Source organism: Phyllostomus hastatus, unplaced genomic scaffold (genome assembly GCF_019186645.2).
Source record: "Phyllostomus hastatus isolate PE091 unplaced genomic scaffold, TTU_PhHast_1.1 phas_contig_477, whole genome shotgun sequence".
In the NCBI taxonomy this organism is placed as follows: Eukaryota; Metazoa; Chordata; class Mammalia; order Chiroptera; family Phyllostomidae; genus Phyllostomus; species Phyllostomus hastatus.
The window spans coordinates 369,666-391,362 of record NW_025333889.1 but is presented as its reverse complement, the minus strand read 5'-3'; the positions used below and the strand labels follow the sequence as shown (position 1 = coordinate 391,362).

Below are 21,697 nucleotides of genomic sequence, written 5' to 3'. Positions count from 1 at the left end.
AGCACGGGGGGCACCGGGGAGACCGCTCCGCGGGGCGGCCTCAGCCACCGCGTCCGAGCAGGGGGCCCCGGCCCGCGCAGAGGCCGGGTCGGAGGGAAGCCCAGGGGCGGAGGTCCAGCGCGGGAAACAGTCACTCGAATGGTGGGGGTGGGGGTTCCTTTAAAAAGGCGCTGACGACCCGAGAGCCGTATGGGGCCGGGCGAGACTGCACGGGGACCCGGCACCGGTCACGGCCAATTCTGGGAACACCGTCAACACCAGGCAGCAACTGGGGTGTAAGAACACCCTTACAGGCACCAGAGGAAACATGAACAAACGTTCCTATGAACCCCGATGTGGAAAAGTACTTTCGTAACAACACCCCAAATAAAAGAGCTCAGTGGGTTTCCCTGCACATCGGTGACCTTGCGGGGAGCAGAACACAAGCTCAGACCCGAGCGGCAGACAGGGAAACGCTGCTGGGACACACGGCCGACAGGGTGTCTGGCAGGATTAATGCAGGGAGCCCGACGGACAGCTCTGGCTCCTCGACAGGAAAGGGCGAGAACAGGGCCCAGAGAAAGCGGGAAGAGAAGGTGCTCAGTCCTGCCCATCAGGACAATGCAAACAGCCCCTCCCGGGCGGCCCGCCGGGCAGGCACCCTCCCATGAACCACAAGGTCGCCGGCTAGATTCCCCCAGGAAGGGCACAAGCCTGGACTGCAGGCCAGGCCCCCCCGGGGGGGGGGGCCGCGGGGGGGCAGGCAACTATTCCATGTTCCTCTCCCTCTCTTTCTGCCTCCCTTCACCTCTCTCTAAAAAATAAGTAAATGAAATCTTTATTAAAAGGACAAACAAATAGTGCAAGACAGAGTTTATGCAGCTGCCTCTCAGCCGGACACCCCAGCACTGGCTGGGCCCCGCAGGGAGGCAGTGGAGCCCGAGGGCAGAGCCCCCTGGGGGGCGGCCTGGCCGTCACCTGCTGCCCGCTGACCCAGCCCCCTCCCTTGTGGCCCCGACGCGACGCGCTGGGTGGAACAGGGAGCAGCGTGTGCAGGAGGGCTTCCCCGCAACCGGCGGAGCAGAGGGCACGTTGTGTCCCACAGCAGGGCGCGGGAGCGGGGAGGGCCGCTGCGCGCCTGTGCTGACACACAGACGCCTCCTGAAAACGGGCAGAGTCTACGGCAAGCTCCCTTGTGCTGCTCCTCCCAACCCCAGCAGGGAGGAGCCGATGAAGAGGGAGAGACCTCAGCCAGCGGCGGGGAGGGAGGGAGCAGGGCTGGGAGGCCGGCTCTGGAGACCAGAGGCACAGCTCTGACTGCAGTCGTGCGACGCTGAAGTGGTTTCCCAAAGTGGAAAACCCACTAAAGCAAATGACCTCAACTACCCATCGTGAGGACAGCCTGACCTAAACAGAAGAGTGACTTCGGGTGATCGGAAGACCCACGGCCCTCCGCCTTAATCAGAAGGGTTGGTCTGAACCCAAAAGCAACTTCCCACGGCCAGTGCCGAGAACTCCTGGACAATCGGCAGATTTCAGGTCCGCGGAAGGCAAACCAACGGGCCTCTGTCAGAGATCGGGGAGTGGGTGGAGGTGGGTGGTCCCACGGGGAAGCTGCAGGGAACCCACGGCAAGGGGCCTGCGCGCCGGCTGAGAACGAGGCAACTGCGGTTTCGAGAACTGCTAAAAAGCCCTCAGAAGACCCGACAACACCAAAAGGCTCGTGGCTCACCAGTGACGGTTCGAGAGGGCCACTTCAGTCTGAAAGTGAAGAGGGAGATAAGGACCCTTACCTGTCCTGGCCTCCCTGCTCCCTTGGCCCAGGAGGACAGCTCTTCCCTGAAGACCCCCTCCTGGCGTGGGGGAGGGGCGGTGGGGGAGTCGAGAAAGCCCCAGCCTCACACGCAGCAGGTGGCCACAGTGACGCCTGACTGAGGCAGCCACTCAGCACAGGCTCGCTGGCTCAGCCGAAGACACCCCAGCCCAGGGGTCAACCTTGGAAGCAGCGCCAAGCACGCAGCACCACCACCCACAAGCTCTCTCTCCCAACAAACAAGGTGACCATGGAAGTGACCAAGCCCCCAACTCTCCTTTCCTCCCAGTTCACAGGAAACAACGAGACACCCCTGACGCCCCCACACCCAGGGGCACCCGGAAGAAGGGATCCTGCTAAAGCGCAGAGAGGCTCTCGGCCCAGCAAGCACGCACGGCGGGCAGGCCGCGTGCGGACAGCGACCTGCACACGCCGGGAGGGTAGTGCACATGCAGACTGGGTGGAGTGGGGTGGATTGAGAAATCACTACTGATTCCAGTAGGTGAGTTACACCACCCTGGGTCATCTGCAGGTGAGTGTGTGCCTGTGATTTAATTCCATGTGAATGGGGGGGGGTCGGCCAGGGAGAAGGAGGGACACCAGGGACACATGCCTTCCCAGTGGCCCGTCTCCTCCCAGGACTCGACCACAGACCATTCAAACACCGACGAGCAGACGGCGACACGAGTCCGAGAGGCCGCGGCACACCAGCCGCCACAGGAAGTCACCCGCACACAGCATTTCCACCTCCTGCACTTAACGACGTACAGTGCCCTGGAGCTGGCGGGGGTCGGGACTGCCCCACGGCCCCGAGTGGTGGGCCAGGACCCAGTCCTCTCCTCCGTGTGCGCCGCGCGGCCCCCGTGCGCCCAGGGCTCTGCGGCAGCGGCAAGGGACCCCAGCTCTACGGAACCGGCAGGAGCACGCTCTGGCACGAGAGCTGGAGAAAGGCACCACAGCCTCACCCACTCGCTCACTCGGGTGGTTTCCGAGCAAACTCCAGCGCGGGCACCGGCCTGCCCAGGACCTTAGGGCTGGTCTGAACTCCCACAGAACGTGAACTTGTAACCTCCCGCATCTGGGCCTGGACACGCACACTCCACGGCCCCGGCTCTGCCCGCTCCCCTGGTCCGCGCCTGGAGCCGCGCGCCCCTCGCGAGCGCAGCTCCTTCGAAGGCCTCACGGTCTGGGGCAGCTTTCAACTTGCATTCGGTGTCTTCGCCCTGGGAGCACTGACAGGAGCTGTCCCAGCTCTACTAATGAGTCGGTGATTTTTCACTGAAAACGCCAGGAGGCTCTGAAGGTCGCTGTCCCACCTCTGAACTGCAAACCTGCCCACTGGTGGGAGGGTCCGAGGACGTCTGAGTGCGCCCCCTGGGGGCCAGGCTGGGGACACCCACCTGCGTCTGCAGCCGAGCCACGATGTCCTTCCGGGCTTTCATGACGGCGTCCAGCTTCCCAGAGACCATGATGGAGAGGCCCTGGTCTTTCGCGAGAGAGAGCTCCAGGTGCGCTCCGGTCCTCTGCATGATCTCCAGGCAGATCTTCGCCTGCTCGCCCTCCCCGAACTGGTTCATGTCCTTGTACTTCCGCTCCTCCAGGGGCACGTGGAACACCTGCTCAGGGAAGGCCCGGGGGCTGTTACGGGATCGAGAGGAGAAGGAGGCACACGCACCCAGGCACTGAGCACGGAAATCGGTCTGCTCCCCAGGCGCTGCCCTTTCCCCACAGCCGGAGGGCAGTGAAGACACGGCAGGAAGCGCCTGAGGTCAGGAGGCCGACCTGCAGGCGAAGGCGCAGGAGCAGAGAACAGCAGGCGCGCTCGGGGTGGGAGTGGGTGGGATGGCATCACGGAGGGGCCAGAAAGGACCTTCCGGAAGAGTCGGGACACAGGGGCCTGCTGGGAGGGCAGACCCCGGAAGAGAGAGCGCGAAGGCTCAGCAAAGGCAGGCGGGGGCAGCCTGAGCATGCAGGGGCGTCCGAGAGGTGACAGGAAGAGAGGCCAGGCCTCGGCCCTGCCCGCAGGGAGCCAGGGTCAACAGGAGGACACACCTGGCCGCCAGCCCGGAGCCCCCACTGCTCTGTGGAGACGGGCGGCTGCGTGTGACTCACTGAGCAGTGTGTTTCACAAGATCGGACGACCCGGAAGGAGACGCAAGGGAAGACCAGGACGCTGCTGGAGGGGCCTGGGTTTAGTGGAGGCGCCCCCTCAGAGCCTGGGGTGCCGACAGACAGCACCACGACCCCTTGGAGCTCGTGAAGAACTCCCACGAGTTCAGGGACCAGGGACCGGATAGTAAAGGGGGAAAAGCCAGGAGAACGGTGCTACGGGAGGCCGAGGAAGAGGTTGCTCCCAGCTGGGGGCAGGGGGAGACACAGGAGCCAGGCCTTGCTGGAGCCGCTGGCAGGAAAGGGTGGAGGGCGGGGCAGGTTCAGGAGCTGGAGCAGAGTCAGAACTGCAAGGGGCTGGGGACAGAAGGGGACCTGTCCCTCCCAGGTGCCGGGACCCAGGGCAGCAGGAGGGCAGTGTGCTCCGAGGAGGAGCCCTGGGGGCGGTGGAGAGGAGCGGCACGCCCATCCCCCTACCTGAGTGATGACAGAAGCCTTGATGGGCCGGATCTTGTTGCCCCAGGCCCCGGAGGGTTCCTGGGCACTTTCCACGCAAGCTGCTTTCTCGGGGAGCGGGGGAAAGGCATCCTTGTAGGTCGGAGGGTCACTCTCTTCTTCCGAATTTAAAGTGGCAACTGGACCAGCCAACAGAGACCGAGAGGAAGCACACCGCTTTCAGCGCCGGGCAGGCCAACACTCGGAGGCTCCCGGCAGCAACAGAACACCAGCTGCCCGAGGGACGGCGCCGCCACCCCGTCCCATGGTGGGAAGGGGCCCAGCACCCCGGGTCCGGCCAGTGAACCGCAGGGCCCAACTCTGAACCCGAGGGTGAGGCCTCTGCCCTCGCGGCCTCCCTATGAGGGAGGGTCAGCTCAGACACTGGGCACCCCACTCCTCCCCTGACGGGGTGAGCCTCCCGAGGCAGGCCTGGGCCCCAAGAGTCCCCCAGTCCCGCGTCTAAAACAACCACAGTCGGGGCCACGCGGGGCAGAGCTGGCCCTCACGCTGGCAGATCACAGCACCGCCGCTGCCGGCACAGCCTCCACGGCGCACAGCGCTGCCCGGAACTCCAGGGGGCTCTCGCCACCCCCCACCCCCCACAGGGAGTAGGCACGATGGGAAGGGTGCGATGCGGACCCCAGAGGTTGCTGGGGTCAACGAGTAAGGCCCAGCACCAGGTCCGCAGCAGCCCGGCCGCGAGCACGTGAAAGGTGGCCCGAGCGAGCGACTGACGGGGAGTTCTCAGTTACTTCACTTTAGGGCTGCCACCGGGTCCCACTGTCAGAGCACTCAGGGGTGTTTGGCACCACCTGGGGGTACAGTCGTCTACTCTTCCAGTGAGAATCAAAGCACAGGGGAAGGGTTCTGGGGGCAGCCTGGCAGGCAGGCCGGCTTGTCCTGCGGCCGCACACGGAGAGCAGGTTCTGCAGGGAATGAAGAGCGCCCCACGCCAGCTCCCACCCCCCCGCCCCCGCACCGAAGACGCGGCGGGGACCGGGCTCCGGACGGGCACCGAGAGGGGCTTCTCAGTCGTGGCCGGCGGCTTCCAGGGGCCCCTGTACAGACCACATGGGGCCTTGCAGGAGATGCTCCTGAGAGCTCAGGGGAGCGCGCCCGAGGCTGTCACCTTTGATCTGCTGCGGAACCAGCCCACTTCGGTGTTCAGCAAAGCTCTCTTGGGTCAAGACTGCAACGGAGCTCATGGTTGATGGCACGCCACACACTGTCCAGATGAGTCACTGGAGTCGGGGACAGGGAGACAGGAGACAGTCAGCAGAGCCAGCGCCCTCCTGCCCCGGAGACTGTGAGGCTGACTTCCAGCCGAGGTTCAATTCTCTTCTACCAGCAAACCACATCTTAGTGTCCTCACTCACAAGCCTGAGCGTGAGGTGACACCCAGTTTCTCACCAAGGGAAGAAAAGAAGAGCTCAGAGAAAGCAGGGCCCTTGCCCCGTGGCTGAGCAGACGGAGGCTCTGGCTGCAAGGACCAGGGCCCTCTGGGACAGCCTGCACCCCACCCGCCGAGCCAGCTGGCACCCACCACGCGTTGACCCAGTGACACACACCGACACCTGAGGGCCGTCCTCGCCTTCTCTCTCATTGTCTTGTCTGTCTGTCCGCCCAGGGCCCTCCTGACGCCTGTGTAATCTGCCGCACGGCAGCTGACACCAAACAGCCAACCGTGCAGCAGGGGAAGACCCTCACCCGGGGCCCGGAGACCTGCAGAGCTGAGGCGCTGGCTGTGGGGAGGACCGCCGGGCGGCGACACTGGGGCGGCAGCAGGACCCCCCGGAGGAGGGTGGCGAGGTGCTTCTGGGTGTGCTGACTGCCTGTTCTCCAACACCCCATCGCCCAGGTCCAGGAGGGGACCTGCAGCAGGTGGAGCCTGCCACTGGGGCACACAGTCCCTCGACTGGGGCGAGATTAGGGCCCCACCCCCAAGAGCCTCCGGACTCAGCGGGGCTCCGAGGGACCCTGGCTCTCAAAGCCACAGGTCCCGTACCGGGAAAACAGGGCTCACAGGAAACAGACCAGGAGTGTTAGCTGCCGCCTCCAACTCTAGGCGAGCCCTGTGATGCCCCAGTAAAGAAGAGTCCCTCTCTTCACACAACTATGCACCAAGTGTCTTGGGCCACGTTGGCAGCAAAGTAAAAGAGGGCAAGTAATTTAATTAAAAAGTGACGTCTTGCATGATTTTTACAACTTAGACACTTCCCAAGTTCAACAAAAGCAAGCCCTGCATTACAGAGGAGGAGCACTGCCCACACTCACGTCGCCCTGGGCAGACGCGGTCCCCACCGAAGAGGTGAAGGCCAGAGGGGCCAGACGCGCCTCTGCCGGGCACTGCGCCCCCTGCCGCGCGTGCGACACGCTCAAGGGTGACACGCACGGAAGCGAGTGCGCACCCAGCCCGGAGAAGGAAGGAGTTCAGACAGGACGGCCCAACTCACCAGCAAAACGGTCAGTAGCCAGAAAGTCCGTCCTGAGGCCACTTCTGTCAGCCTGCCAGCTTTTGCTGGCGTGGGACCGGAAAGGAGAGAAAACAAGGAGAAAACCAGAGAAAAATTACTTATCTGTCCTCTACAAACCAGATTCCTTCACCTCCCAACCAGAGGAGTCAAGACGGTGTCCCCCCTTTACTGATACATCGGCGGTTCTCTTGGAAAACAATGGCAACCCCGCTGCTGGGCCATTAGCTTCACACGGAACATGTGCCAGGAAGATCGGAACCCTCTAAACTCTGAGAGGGCAACTTCCAAGGACACTGAGGCAGCGATTCCTTAGGAGCCACGACTTATTTTAAATGCAGCCACTTTGAGGAGGGGCCCTCCAGGAATGGACGGGCTGTTCCCCTGCGTGGTGATGTTCTTTCCCACCTCTCGCCTCTGACTCCTGAGCCTGGAGCAAAGGGCTCAGACACGAGGACGCAGCGTGCACTGTGGACCTCGGGGACCCCAGCCTTTCAGGGGGGCTGAGAGCTGCTGTCTTCAGAGGTTCTTGGGTCCCTTCTCACCCACCCGGTCTCAGGAGCCAGCCCAGCAATCAGCAGGCTGGGGAGGAACTCCCAAGGCCATCCGGGAAGGCCAAGGAGAACTCCGAGAACGAACAGGGTGTGGGTCAGCTGGCCTCAGGGGTCTCCGGGCCACGGAGGCTTCCCGGTCACTCCTGCTGCTTTCTGGGGACTACCACAAGGACTGGGCGCTCATGACGGGGCAGGAGTGGGGGAGCGACGCCAGCACCAGAACACCCCACCTATTTGGAGAACAACGCCCCCATAGAACGCCTGGGGAAGACAGTTCACGCCAACCGGAGGCCTATGGAAGACTAGCTGGAGAGGGTCCATCGTCCCAGCCGGAACGTGGACCAGTGGCACCTCAGGATTTTTTTATTTGTTTACTTTTAGAGAGAGGGGAAGGGAGGGGAAAAGGGAGAGGAACATCAATATCTGGTTGCCTCTCACACACTCCCATCTGCGGACTTGGCCTGCAACCCAGGCATCTGCCCTGACCAGGAATCGAACCTGCGAGCTTTTGGTTCACAGGCCAGTCAGTGCTCAACCCACTGAGCCCCACTGGCCAGGGCCCCACCTCAGGATTTTAAAACGTGTCTACGTACAGGGCTTGAGTCACATGGGGAAAGTGCTACGGCCACAGGCCAGAGCCGCTCTGGGGTACCAGCCCTACCCGATACACAGGTGCATCTTAGGCCAAGGCGGGTAGAGGAGACAAACTGACCAAGACTATTTAGGAGTTTGTCTCCAACTAATTCTAACCTGAGCATTTTAAAGATTGAGATGAAGGAGGAAGAAAGCCTTTTCAAAAAGCCACACAGTCAGAGCCGCACACCCACCCGGGGGTCTGAACAGCGGGCAGGGCGCGTGCCCCACGAGACGCCCAGGGCCCCATCAGCCCCCACTCGGCCGGTCCGGACCCAAGAGGGATGCGCTCCAGTCCAGACACCGGTGGTGACGCCGGGGCCCCAGGGTCCGACTGACGCTTCCCACAGCTCCCCCAGGGGCTGCACAGCCCCCCGGTGACCTTCCACGGGAGCAGCCTCCCCCTCACTCCAGGCTGTCCCGGGGGCATCAACGCCACGTCCAGAACCCACTGTCACCCACCCTGAACAAGCCACGCTCACACGCACCACCACGCCACCGCCCCACACCCTCCTCTGTCTCCCACCAGGCGCCTGGCCTTCCGGGACAAGGCAGGCTTTCGGTCCCCTGCAGCACCCCACAGACACAGGTCTGCGGCCAGCCGGTGCCCACCTCGCACCTGGTGGCACACACGAGACGGCAGGAACTCCTCAGGAGTTCTTGCAACACTGTTCCCACCACTTCCAGAAGTCACCTCCAGCTAGCCCTCTCGCTCGACTCAAGGCAGGGGCGCCCACGCAGCGCAAGCAGCCGAGCCCAACGTGTGGTGGCGAGAACCCGTGCAGAGCCTCTGACGCCGGGCATGGGCCCAGGCCCTTGGCCCCAGAGGACACAGTGGACCTCCGGAGAGCTCCAGACCGGTTTGACGGGACATCCCAGGCCTTGTATCTCCACCTTTTAAATGGCCTTTTTGAATCTGAAATGTCACAGCTAAATAGATTACGTGAATGGATTAAATCTGCCAGCATCTGATAAGGCTTTCATTTTTTTTAAAGATTTTTATTTCTTCATTTTTAGAGAGGGGGAGCGAGGAAAAGAGGGACAAAAACATCAGTGTGTGGTTGCCTCTCAGGCGTCCCCTACTGGGGACCTGGCCCACAACCCAGGCATGTGCCCGGAATCGAACTGGCGGCCCTTTGGTTTGCAGGCTTGTTGTACTCAATCCCCTGAGCCACACCAGCCAGGCTTGTCTTTCTTATAAATTTCTCAAAACCTCACCTTGAAGAATCCATTTGAAACATGCACCCGACAACCCGTGTCCATCAGATCTCAGCCTCACCTGAGACTCTGGGGTCAAACCTCCCGGAGGCCAGTACTGACCTCACCCACTGGCTCCGGCTCTGCCTTCGCAGACTGCCCTCCCAGATGGCCTCCTGTTACCGGGGGCCTTGCCACAGCCTCCCACATGCAGCCACCGCTGGGATCCTCTCCACCCCAGCTCCTTCACCCGCTCTCTAAGTTCTCAGGAGGCCTTAGCCCTGAAAAACAGGGACCAGAGAGCTGCTCTCACAGCTTCTCACTTGATCTAACAATGCTGCTCAAGTGTGACTGAAAAACTTCCCTTCACAGCCATCCCGACCACCACCAGAGACGGGAGCCACACGCCGCCCCCCCGAGCAGCCGTCACAACGGTGAGTCTGGCATTGCGCTGAACCTACAACCGTGCTCCTGCTTCCGGCCAGAGAGCAAGGCCGCCCCCTCTTCCCGATGACACTCCTCCGGATGCGGGAGGCTGAGCTGCCCCTTCAGTCATTCCCAGGATGGCTGGTCCCCTCGGCCTGCAGCGGCTTCCCAAGCCTCTCCCCGCACAGGGCATTCGGGTCCCTCAGCCTGGACCCCAGTGTCATCTCCCAAGTGCCCACGCGCACAGCAGGAAGCCGCCCTTCGGGGTGTGCGCACGCGGCAGGCAGAGCTACACGAGGAGGGTGGGAGGGAGCCCAGACTCTTCCCCCCACCCCACACGGGAGAGACACGCGGGTCCCACCTGAGAGCTTGTTGACAAATGGACAACATAAAATCTGTAGGTGAAGAACTGTAATTTTTGGTTTCTAAAACTAAGCATAAATTGATTCCTTGTGAGGTTTTGCTAATTACATGCGCAAAAGGATACATCTTTGCAGAGAGAGCTCTTGAGTAACAACCCAGCGAGCGTGTTACCTCCAACTAAGGAGAACCTCCGGCTTTACCCACCAGACAGGAGGGGGCATGGAGGGAGCCAAAACCCCGCAGCTGAAACCCGGGACCTCTTCCCTCTTCGTCCAAAACTAAAATGACTTACTTTGACCCCCACAGCTAACTTGCAAAGGAAAATTTTTAAAGCACTTCCCTGGACCCATAAACCAAACGCAATAAACGTTAACATGCCGAGGGGCCGAAAGCCACCAAGCCTAAGTCTCCGACGGGCCGGCACGGGGCCAAGGGGCAGAGGGGACGCGGGCAGGCGTGTGCTGCGCGGAGTCCTGGAAGTCGGCACCATCCGCCACCCGCAGGAGGAACTTTCGCAGATGCCACCTCAGCACGGCCCTCCCACAGGCCACGCGAGCCCGCGGGCGGGGACAGGCTTAAAGGGGCAGGAGCGCGCTCGGCCTCCCTGCCTTCCATCCAAATTCGGTATTTTTCCGTCATATATCTTTCGTCTGGGACTCCCGGGCACCTCCAAGTTGCCCACTGGCCCGAGGAGGGCGAAGGCCCAGCCCGGACCACGACCACGCAGGAGGGGTGGCAGGTGGAGGTGCGGCTGGTTGGCTAGGCCGCTGCCGGGTCGCCGGGTCCCCGGCTCCCCCGCAGGGCAGACCTCTGTGAGTCCTCCCCCCTCCAGGGGAGGAACGCTCCTCCTTGGGGGTGGGGGACACAACCCAGACACCCACGTCACCGACCTGGTCCCAGGTCAGCCGCACCTCTTGGCGCTGGGGAGGGGCGCAGTGCAGAGGGAGCGCGACCCCTGTTGGGGGTGGCGGACCCCAGTTTGAGGTGGGGGGGCGCTGTTGCCTCTGGGAGGGCACGGGCCGCAGGACTCCGGACTCGGGAAAGTTTCTTACTCTTTCCATGCCAGCACCGTGGCCCATGCGCAGTGGTGACACGTAGCCACCCCCCACCCCCCACCCGCCAGGCCCGGCCAGGGAGGAGGGGGAGCAGGCGCAGGCTGACCAGGCAGCTGGGGAGTGGAGGGGGGTGGCGGGACCAAAGGCACCCCCGGCCCCTCCCCCGCCTGCCCCGCGCTCCACGTCGGCAGTCCCCCTGCCGCCCGCCAGCCCCGCCCCCGGTGCCCCGACTGCCCCGCGCAGCCCGGCCGCCGGCTGCTCTGGGCCTGCGCCCCGGCCGCCCCGCGGCCGCGCTCCGCCGCTCGCTCACCCACTGACTGCGCGGTGCGCTCGCCGCCCGCCGGCTCCGAGGACGCCCGAGCTCTGCTCCACTCGCTCCGAGGCCGGCGGCCGGGCCCCTGTGAGTATATAGGGCGGCGGCTCCAATCCCGCAGAGACACGTCAGACCCAGGCGCCCGCCCCGCCCCGCGCCCGCCCCGCCCCGCCGCGCACAGGTCGGGGCGCGGAGTCCTGCCCGCTCCGGCCCGCGGGGACCTGCGGGCCGCCCAGAGACAGGCCGGAAGGGCGGCCGCTGGGCCTCCCACCCAAGCCGAAAGCGAACGGCTGCCCAACCAGTCCCCACCTTCAGGAGCCGATGACCCGCGGGCTTCAGCCCGACACTCCCCTGAGACACAGGGCAGGCCTCCCAAGTTCGGGGCACAGATTCTCACGAACTCGCTCGCGCTCGCGCGGGTTCGGACCTCATGTCCTTCACATCCAGTCAGTGTCCCCACTCTGTTCCTGGGCCACCAGGTTAGCCCCTACCGAAGTGGAGCCGGCCCCTCAGGGAGTGCTCTCCCCGCAGTGGGACGGCAGAAAGGGGCACCTCCCGTCGCTGCCCCCGCCCCGCCCACAGGGGCTTCCACCCTGAGGCCGAGGACGACAAGCCAGGCCGGCATCCGCTGTGTAGCAGGCGCTGGCTGCCGTTTCCTCCCGTCACGAGTACAAGTCCCGCGGAGGAACGCGCAGAGACACCAGCCTGTGTCTGGGGCGAAGGGGCCCAGGCGCACAGTCCCGCGTGAAGAGTGTCTGTGCGCAGTGGGCGCCGGAGCACTGGGCCTTCCTCCCAGGGACGGGCGAGGGCGGGGCCTAGGTGTGGGCGCCGTGGCAACAGAGGGGTCAGGCTAGCCCATCCTGAGCTGGGTCAGCACAGGCTGCAGTGACCACAGGGGCTGCTCAGCCCGGGGGAAGCTGGTGCGGCGCTTCTAGCAGCAGAGGGCACAGGCAGATGGGGCCCCCACGGTCCCAGCCCAGAGAGGCGAAGGTGGGCAGGGGCTGCTGCGGCTGTCCCGTCTACAGAGGACGGCTGCCCCTCGTGTCTGGCAATGGCGACGAACTCAGCGGCCAGACGTGGAAGGCAGCACACACCCGAGTTCCTTCTTAACTGGATGTTGCCGCAGCTTGATGAAAAGGGGTCAAGTACGGCATGGGGGCCCGGCTGCCCTCAGGGAGAAGGGGAGTGTGATGCAAGAGGGCCAGGACTTCGGGCGGGGGCTATGACAGGTGACATGTCCACTGGGCGGCCACGTGGGGTGTTCAGAAGGCAACTGCCTGTGCAAGCTGCAGCCCATGGCTGCTCGTGACATCACCGTGGGAGAGAAACCACAGAGGGCAGAGAAACGTCCTCGACTCACCGTCAAGGACATCGTCACCAAAGCAGTGCCCTGGGTCACCAGGAAGGTGCCTGAGCAAGGGCACTGCCTTCGCCTCGGAAGAGCCTCTGTGAGCTCTGAGGACCTCCCCAGGACCCCTCCCTGCTCTATTACTGCTGTGCGCAGGCCGTCTTCCCACAGGGATTCCCCAACCCGCAGCTCAGTCGAGTGCTGTGCAGCTGTTTGCTTCCGAGGGCTCGGCACTGGGGTGGACCACGAAAAGGGAGGACGAAGGCCAGGATTCGGGAAGAGCCGACAGGTCGGCTGTCAGAGAACTTCAGTGACGCCAGGGAGCTGCCACAGCCAGAGCTTGCACAGTACGTAGTGCACAGGAGGCCTTAAAAGAGTCGGTTAAAAACCTATAATTAACAAAAAATATTGTAAAATCCAATGTTAAGTTGGTGCTTCCGTGCTGGTAACCATGACCAGCTTTTCTTCCCAGCAAGGGTTAGTGCAGTGAAACAGTTTGTAGAGGTGAATCCTGGGCACCTGCGTCCAGCAACTCACACCAGGTAATGTGTGACCACTTAGGGCCGCCTTGAAAGGTGCATGCTGATCTAGGACATTTGTGTTTTCAGCCCTCAAGGGAATGGGAAGCTTTGGGCCTACTTCAGGTAAAAGGTTAGCATAGGCCACCACCCTACCCCTACTTAATGCCACGATCCCCAAAAGAACACTCGCTCCCCACCGAGGGCAGGCGCTAGAAAGAGGAAAGGTCCGGAACACCAGCCTGCACCGAGAGAGGGGCCCCTCTGAGCACCAGCCACCACAGACCAGGCAGGAAAGGCTCAGGGCGCAAACTCTGACAACCCCGTCTGTCCAGGAACCCCGGGTTAACCCTAGAAATTCACAAGACAATCCCCCCCCCTTCTCGGGAGGGAATAAACCTCATACGAGGCTGCAAAAGACACCTATAGACCTGCTCACAACTGCAGAGAGGCTAAAAGCCCAAAATTCAAAAAATAAAAAATAAAAAAGATTGCATCCCAGTAGGTATGTGGCTCAGGTGGTTGGAGTGTAGCCCTGCACACCAAAAGGTCGCGGGTTCCATTTCCAAACGGGAACACCTAGGTTGCAGGTTCAAGCCCTGGTTGGGGCATGTACACAGGCAAGCTGTTGTTTCTTTCTCACGTCAACGTTTCTGTGTCTTCCTCTCTCAAATCGATTAAAAAAGACAAACAACATACGCTCAAGTGAGGATGTGAAAAGGAAGAAGAGAGAGCATATGCTCTAGAGTAGGTATCTTCCTGGGGACAGTAATGTTTAGTCCTACTCCTACTAATGAACACGTTTCGTGACGTGCTCCTACTGCATCAACTTGTAGAACACTGGGATAATCAGCGTATCTTTACACAGACAAGAATACTATTTGGAGCCCAGTTCAAGAACGTGTCAGGTGACACAACTTACGACGTCTAAAAAGCAGAGCCATGGCCGGTTCACACCGGGAGGGGCTGCCAGTCCAAACACAGGCTGGATTGTGAGGACTTCAGTCCCCCAAAACTCAATGTAAACCACCTTATTTTCTACTGATCACACCTTCAAGTCATAAGGGTTTGGATTGGGTTAAGCAAAATGTATTATTCAACTTCACCTGTTTGTTTCTTTTTATATTTTTAAGATATTAGAAAATTTTAAATTATACCGCTATACATTGGTCTTATTTGAACAGTAGTGCTATAGAGTTGGTGTCCCAAACCAAAGCAGAAATGTTATTAATAACTTTATATAGCAATCTTAGAGGAAAAAAACTCGTCATTTATAATTCTCTTAATTAAAATGAACAAATTTATATTGGGGAAAACACAAAATAGATACTTAGCTCATACAAACATTTCCTTTACCACAAACACTCAGGGGTGTGTGGCGCAGGGGACGGTCTCAAAGACTTCTGGGAAAGAAGTGACCACGTTTAGTTCCCAGTATTTCTCCCAAGGTCTCTAACAACCCATTTTAAAAGGCTGGGGGGAACCCTGGCTGGCATAGCTCAGTGGATTGAGCTCGGGCTGCAAACCAAAGCATTACAGGTTCGATTCCCAGTCGGGGCACATGCCTGGGTTGGGGGCCAGGTCCCCAGTGAGGGCCATGTGAGAGGTAACCACACATTGATGTTTCTCTCTCTTCCTCCCTCCCTTCCCCTCTCTACAAATAAATAAAATCTTAAAAAGAATAAAAGGCTGGGGGACCTATGGAAGGGGGAGCTGGTGGCCCTGGCCAGGTGCCTCAGTTGGTTGGAGTATCTCTCCTTCCTCTCTTAAAAAAACTTTTTTTCAATAAACATATCCTCCAGTGAGGATTTAAAAAAGGGGGGGAGGGCAGGAACAAGGCGGAGGCAAAAGATACAAACATCTTTCACAGAAATACAAGAAATGTTTATTTAATTTGTGCAAAAGAAAACCCAGGTTGACAGTAACATGAGATTCTACATGTCACCTCTCAGCCTGGCAAAAACAAAGTCTGATGACTGTCAGAAAAGGTGTGGGAAAGCTCACGTGGCTGGAGGAATAATCGCTGACGCGATCTCTTTAGAAAGCAATCTGATTACAAGTTGTAGTTCAGCACACAAGTGTCCTTTGAGCCAGCGAGTCCTGCTTCTGCACACTGCCCCCACAGACACTCAGGAACGCGTCCAGAGATAAACGTGCCGAGTAGATGCACGCCTGTGGAGCCCCACGTCCCCCGCGAGGCCTCCACACGACCGCCCGGTGCCCGCACCTTCCCTCTCCCAGCACATGGGACAGCGGACGCCCCCTTGCACTCCACCCGCCCTGTGGAGGCCTGAACCCAGCCCCCCCCACGACGGTGGGTGCTCGCTCCACACCTGCTCACGCCAGCTCTGCTTGCTAATGTAATCACACAATTTAACAATGATACCAAAGAAGAAAATGAAGGCAAAAGAAATAGTTCTGTGAATACTGAACTTAGCACACTGCAATTCCTCAGCAAGGGCAGGTTGTGTTTTAAAAAATTATGCAGTTAGGTAAAAAAAAAAAAACCCCAACCGTAACAATCTCAAGGAACCCCATGTTCCAAATGCAGTGTCAGTGTCTAAATTCTTGGTCCACTTAAAAGAAACTGACGCTGAATGTCCTGGAGGACGCAGCAGGGGTCCATGGGAGAGCAGAGACCGTAGAATCCGGGCGGCAGGCCCTCGGACAGACTCTTGGCCCCGTGCGGAAGGACTGGTGGCCCTCGGCCACACACCCAGTGTCTGCGTCAGCCTGAAGCAGGACCAGCCGTCTCAGAGAACGACGTCTGCAGAGGCACCCGTGTCTCTGGGAGGATGCACAGCGCGGCAGAGCCAAGCACTGGGCACTACCGGCAGCAGCGCCTGGGTGAAGGAGGGACTTCACTTACAAACCTGCGGACAGCAACTGTCCCGGAAGGCTGCACGCTGTGGAGCTGGGAGGTGAGCACAGGGCAAAAAGCGTTTATTTCACCTACCACTTACCGGAAAAAAAAAAAAAAAAAAAAAAGGTGTGTTTTAACAGGTACAGGAATTACGGGTGGACATACACTGCGTGTTCAAGAGCGCTCCCTGCAGGAGGGAAGGCTCTGCGGCACACAACGCAACCCCGGGAGAGGAGGAAAACGCAGCCGGTGGCACTGGCTTCTGCAGCTACTACAAATCAGCCAGTGAATGGCAGCCACAAGAGTGTCTTGAAGTCTGAAGTAAGAATTCTTTGCTGCTAATTTGTTTGTGAGGGGCTGCTGACTGCAGGGACGAGACCAGCTGCCTGCAGGCGCCGGGGCGCACGCGAGCAGGGACTCGGGGCGCAGGGCTGCACAGACGTGGCTCACGGCCACACGAGGACGCAGTCCCGGCAGGGGGCACGCCTCACTGGACCTGCACCTTGCAAACAGCGGGCAATTGTCTGGCTTAGGCGACTTCCAGGATCTCCACCTCTAAAATTCTTTGACCGTTTCATTAAAGAAACCAACCTGGTGCTCCCTGGGGAAACGTGTCCATGTGACCCTGGGGCTACCCCACGTCTGACGGCCACGGTGACGTCAGAGCAGCTGCTGTGCGCACAGGTTCCTCACCACAGCCCGGGGCCAGAGCACACCCCTGCCCCGACGTGCGGGCCCTTCCGGCGAGAGAAGGGCAGGGAGGCCAGGACTGGAGTGAGACGGCCGGAGAAGAGGGCTCCAGCCTGCAGCCCCCCCCACCCGGCGCTGAAAACACACCTTCCATCTTCCAACTACGAGTCCCATTAAACCACAGGAACCTAACATTCCAAGTTTGACCTAGGGCAGCAATTTATACTTGAAGGTATTTTCTTCCCAAAATTTACAAAGAGAAGTTCCATGAGCCAGAATGAGCTAAGCTCATGTTTATAAAAACTTTGCTATGGATACAAAGCTACCTAAAGCCATGAGTGGAAATACTTAGAAATCAGAATCAGTCCTACAGATGTAATGCTTTTCTACAAAGGAAGAAGCAGACAAGAAAATTCAAGTCTCTGGAGTCTCCCCTCTTTGGAGCACTGAGCCACGCGGTCACTGGAAGTACACACCCTTCACTTGGCCTGTTTCCTCTTCGTCTGTCAGACTAGGAGGTGGGACTCCATCATCTCTTCAGGCACCAGCTTTCTGCCCTAGAGCCTGAGCCACAGCTTTGGATTTAAAATATTCTGGAAGCCCTTAACGACACATACAGCTGTGCGCCGACGAACCACCTCCACACCGGGTGCCCTCCCACAAGCGCAGCATGCAGACAGCCCAGGGGCCTCACCGACCTGGGCAGACACCGGCCAGCTTGGCCCCTGAGCAGGCGAAGAGCGCCAGCGCGGCCCAAACAAGCTGCTGACCACACCATCAGAAGACGGGCACCGGCCAAAGAGGGGCGGGAGAGACAGAGGGCCCGTCTGGGGCTCCGCTGGGCCCGGACCAGCACGGTGGCACCGACCAGCGAAAAGCCACTGAGGCCACCGCACAAGGACCCGGAGCCCACGGAGGAGCAGCCCCGCTGCTCTGTGAAGAAGGGGTTGCAGGAGGCAACCCAACCGCAGGATACAAAGCTAACAGAATCTGAAACAACTTCCACACCGAAGCGACTGGCGGATAGCCCTGCTGTGTCCACGCAGTGGAATGACACGCAGCAGGAGAGACGTGGGACGTGCTCCGGACACGCCCCAGACACACCCACGCATGGTCCCTGGGGCACGTGGTGACTGGGAGGGGGAGGAGCGTGAGAGAGTCGGGAACACACGTCTGTGTGTCTGTTCACACTTGCAGAGAGAGGCAGTGGGAGAAGGAAGGAGGGGAGGGACTGGGCCGGGGCCGAAGGCTCCCGCACACCCCACGAGGGGCAGCTCTGCTCTGAGGGCCATCGGGTCAGAGAAGAGCAGGCTCCAACGCTAACACCTGCCTCCTCGCCATCTTGATGCTGGCTGTGCGCAGGAGTTGGGTCAGCGAAGAGTCACTGAGCCCCAGGCTCCGACCTGCAGAGTTCACTCTGTGTGTACTGCACTTCGAGAGTTTACAAAAAAAAAAAAAAGGAAACGAAGCTGACAATGTCGCACTGGTGGCAGAACCATCAGAGAAAAAGCAACTTTAAAACACAGTAATTTGACAGTATATTCCAAGTGGGATCTGTCTTAATAGGAATATTTTATTCTAAAAATATTATGTATTGTAGGATAAGGTGATTGGGTAATCCCGTTAAGATACACATTTATGTAAAAAGCTCATAAATTTTCACGTGGATTGGAACAATCTACAGTCACGACGGGTCCCCAGGCCTGTCAGCCAAGAAAGCGCCATTTGAAAGCGCCATTGCTCCGTTTGAAGTCCAGCACGTTCGGGCACTGCCCTGTGGTTAGTCGGCAGTCTCGTCTCCGTGCAGGTGCACTTGTGACGGGGAGGCAGACAGTGCCCTGATCGCCCCCCGGCACCACCCTTTCCTCTTCTTCTTTTCTTAAAGATCTGATTGGCTGATTGATTGATTGATCGATATATGTATGTATTCATGTATTTATTTTTAGAGAGAGGGAAAAGGAGGGAGAAAGAGAGGGACAGAAACATCTATAGGTCGCCTCTCACACCTGCCCTGATGGGAGGTCGAACCCGCACCCCAGGCCTGTGCCCTGACCTGGAATTGAACCAGTGACATTTTGCTTCGTGGGATGACACCCAACCCAGTGAGCCACACCAGTGACAGGGAGCCGCCCTCTCCACCATGTGCAAGTCATTTGTTTCAGATGAAGCGGTCCAGCTGCATGGGTAGACTCTGATTGGCCGTGTCTGTCATGTCCCACCCTTTTGGCCCCTTGACTGTAGTTATTGGTCCCCTAATTGGCTCAGAACCCAATTAATGCTAGTGAGATACAAAAATAATTTATGGGGCCCCCCGGGGCAAAGAAGCTCTGACTTCCTTGGGATCTACCTGGAGATGTAATTGCTGCCATTGGTCGCACTGTTCTTGTTTCAGAGTGGGGTGAAGATATTACTGTGTCTTTGTGAGCTTGGATTCTGTGTGTTCTTTCCTCCTCTTTGTCAGACTGGAAAGAGCTAATTTGCCTCTTAACTGCTTTGTCAGAGAAACTGATTTTGGTTTTGATTGACCAACCCAGCTGTTTTTTGTTTTAGTTTTGTATTTTACCAGTTTCTTTTATTTATTTCTTCTACTTTTTAAAAAACTTCTCTTTCTATCTTGACTTCAATGCTTAGCTCATTTATTTTCATTCTTTTTTTTTTCCAAAGATTTTGTTCATTTTTAGAGAGGGGAAGGGAGGAAGAAAGAGAGGGAGAGAAACATCAGTATGTGGTTGCCTCTCGTGTGCCGCATACTAGGGACCTGGCCCGCAACCCAGGCAAGTGCCTTGACCAGGAATCGAACCAGTGACCCTTTGGTTCACAGGCCAGGATTCAGTCCACTGAGCCACACCAGCCAAGACCTGGCTGCCTTTCTTGACTGGCGAGTGAGCACAGTGGCAGCAGGCTGACTGTGTCCCTTATAAAGTTCTCTCTCCACCAGTGACCTAGTGGGGTTAACAGCCGCCTTGCTCGTGTCTGTCGTTTCCTGTTACTTCTGTAACCAGTGATCACACGTGTGGCTGAAGTCCACCTCACTGGAGGCTCCAGGGGCTAATCCGTTTCTTGCCCTTTCCAGCTTCTTGAAGTCTCTTGCCTTTCCTGTGGCCCCTTCCTCCATCTTTAAAGCATGTGATTTTAGGGACACTTGTGATTGCATTTGGGTTGCACCTGCATAACTTGATTTGCCTGCAACGTTCATGGTTTCTGAGCAAAGGACCTGGCCATCTGTGGGGGCCATGATTTAGCCTGCAATTGGCAATCGCAACATAGAGATCTTCCTAACTGTATTTCTACATTTATTAGTTGGCGTTCTTACACAGTTCCACCTTGTTTTATGTGCTTCTCTTTACTGCACTTCACAGATGATGCGTGTTTTACAAATTGAAGGCAAGACTCCACCAGCAAAAAGACGACATCTTACCTTATTGCAGCACTTGCTGTGCTGCGGTGGTTTGGACCCAGACCTGCTGCAGCTCTGGGGCGGGGCTGTGTGAGGGCGGAACCCCCGGCCGAGCCGGCCACCCTGAGAGGAGCTCCTGCTGCAGCGGAAGGAGGGGCGACGGTGTCCTGACGTCTAGAATGCACTGGGGCTCGCAGCTCCCAAGGTGACGGTGCATTCGCGTGGCCCCCCCAGCACGATGCACTTGTGGGGGAGTGTGGAACCGTGTTCCGGCCCACTGAAGCCACTTTTCCGGTGCTCCTGGTGTTCCCCCAAGTTGGCTTCTGTGCTCCCTGGACGTGGCTCCGTGAGTCTGTGGCTGCTTCTTGGCTTTCTGCCACAGCAGGGTGTCCTGCCTGGGGCACACTCTGCTCCGGACCTGGGACCCGCCGTCCCCTCAGCGCCGGGCTCCACGCGGTGCCGGCGGTGCGCCGGCGCCTCAGCCTGTCTGGTGCCCACGCTCAGTGAGTCCACGCTCAGTTCAGAAAACCAGACACGACCGAGCAAGGGCTGCTCCAGGGTGCAGCAGGGCCCAGCATTAGCAAGTGTGCGCCGCTCGCACTGGTAGCCCGGAGGAGAGCACACAGTGATGCAGACACGACTGGGAAACGGCCGTTAACAAATGCTCCAGAGACTGGTGAAATTCAGCAGATACTGCTTCCTTCCTGTGGAATTCAGTATCAGGAACAGACAGAAACAGCTATATTATTGTTTCCCAGAAGTAAGATATATCGTATTTAAACTCTAAAGTTACTTTATTGAAATAAGTAACAAAATGGCAAAGACATCTACTACTGTCAAAGACTGTCAATCATGCCGCCCGAAGACACATGCATAAGCAAAGAGACAAATGCCACCGTGTGCAGACGATCACCCATCCGGAAGGCCCCTCTGTTGTCATGAGCAACAGGGAAAACCGAAGGGAAGCTCTGTAAGCAAATCGGCACGTGCACACACGCACACGCGGCCCACTCCGTGGCGATGCTCAGTCACAGACCAGGGGACTTACCACAGGGATGTCTGTTCCCCCAAGTTCATCTGTATCCCCAAGGAAATGTCAAATGATATCTGTGGAGGGCTGAATAATGGCCACCCAAAGATACCCAGTCCTGACTATCTGGAACATGAAAGTTACCTTATTTGGAAAAAACAGTCCTTCCAGATGTGATTAAACTAAAGATCCCCCGGAGACTGCCCTACCTGCCATCCCAAGTGCCAAAAGGTTCCAGAGAGACACAACGCAGAGGAAAGCGCCGAGTGCGGACTGGGGCTGCAGCGACGCAGCCGCCAGCCAAGGACTGCGGGGGTGGCCTCCGCACCCCGGGAGAGGCGGAGAACCGCTCCTGCCCTAGAGAGCCCCCGGAGGGAGTGTGACCTTGCCCCGTGTCCAGTTTCTAGCCTCCAGAGACGTGACAGAACAGATATGTTGTT

At 58.9% G+C, this 21,697-nt stretch overlaps 1 protein-coding gene across 2 annotated transcripts in view; it reads right to left on the bottom strand.

Annotated features, from left to right (window-relative positions):
* The window catches only part of LOC123823149 (high density lipoprotein binding protein), a 59,993-nt gene that overhangs the window by 24,136 nt on the left and 14,160 nt on the right, over window positions 1-21,697 (bottom strand). Inside the window, exons 1-5 of one of the 2 annotated variants that reach the window (XM_045845525.1) lie at window positions 11,409-11,523; window positions 6,853-6,917; window positions 5,529-5,640; window positions 4,379-4,536; window positions 3,193-3,408 (exon numbers count right to left, since the gene is read on the bottom strand). In XM_045845525.1, the coding sequence (XP_045701481.1) occupies window positions 3,193-3,408; window positions 4,379-4,536; window positions 5,529-5,604 (450 nt within the window). In that variant the 5' untranslated portion in view covers window positions 5,605-5,640; window positions 6,853-6,917; window positions 11,409-11,523. Of the gene's footprint in view, window positions 1-3,192; window positions 3,409-4,378; window positions 4,537-5,528; window positions 5,641-6,852; window positions 6,918-11,408; window positions 11,524-21,697 lie in introns of those variants that run through there. The other variant, XM_045845526.1, reaches the window with a different exon arrangement.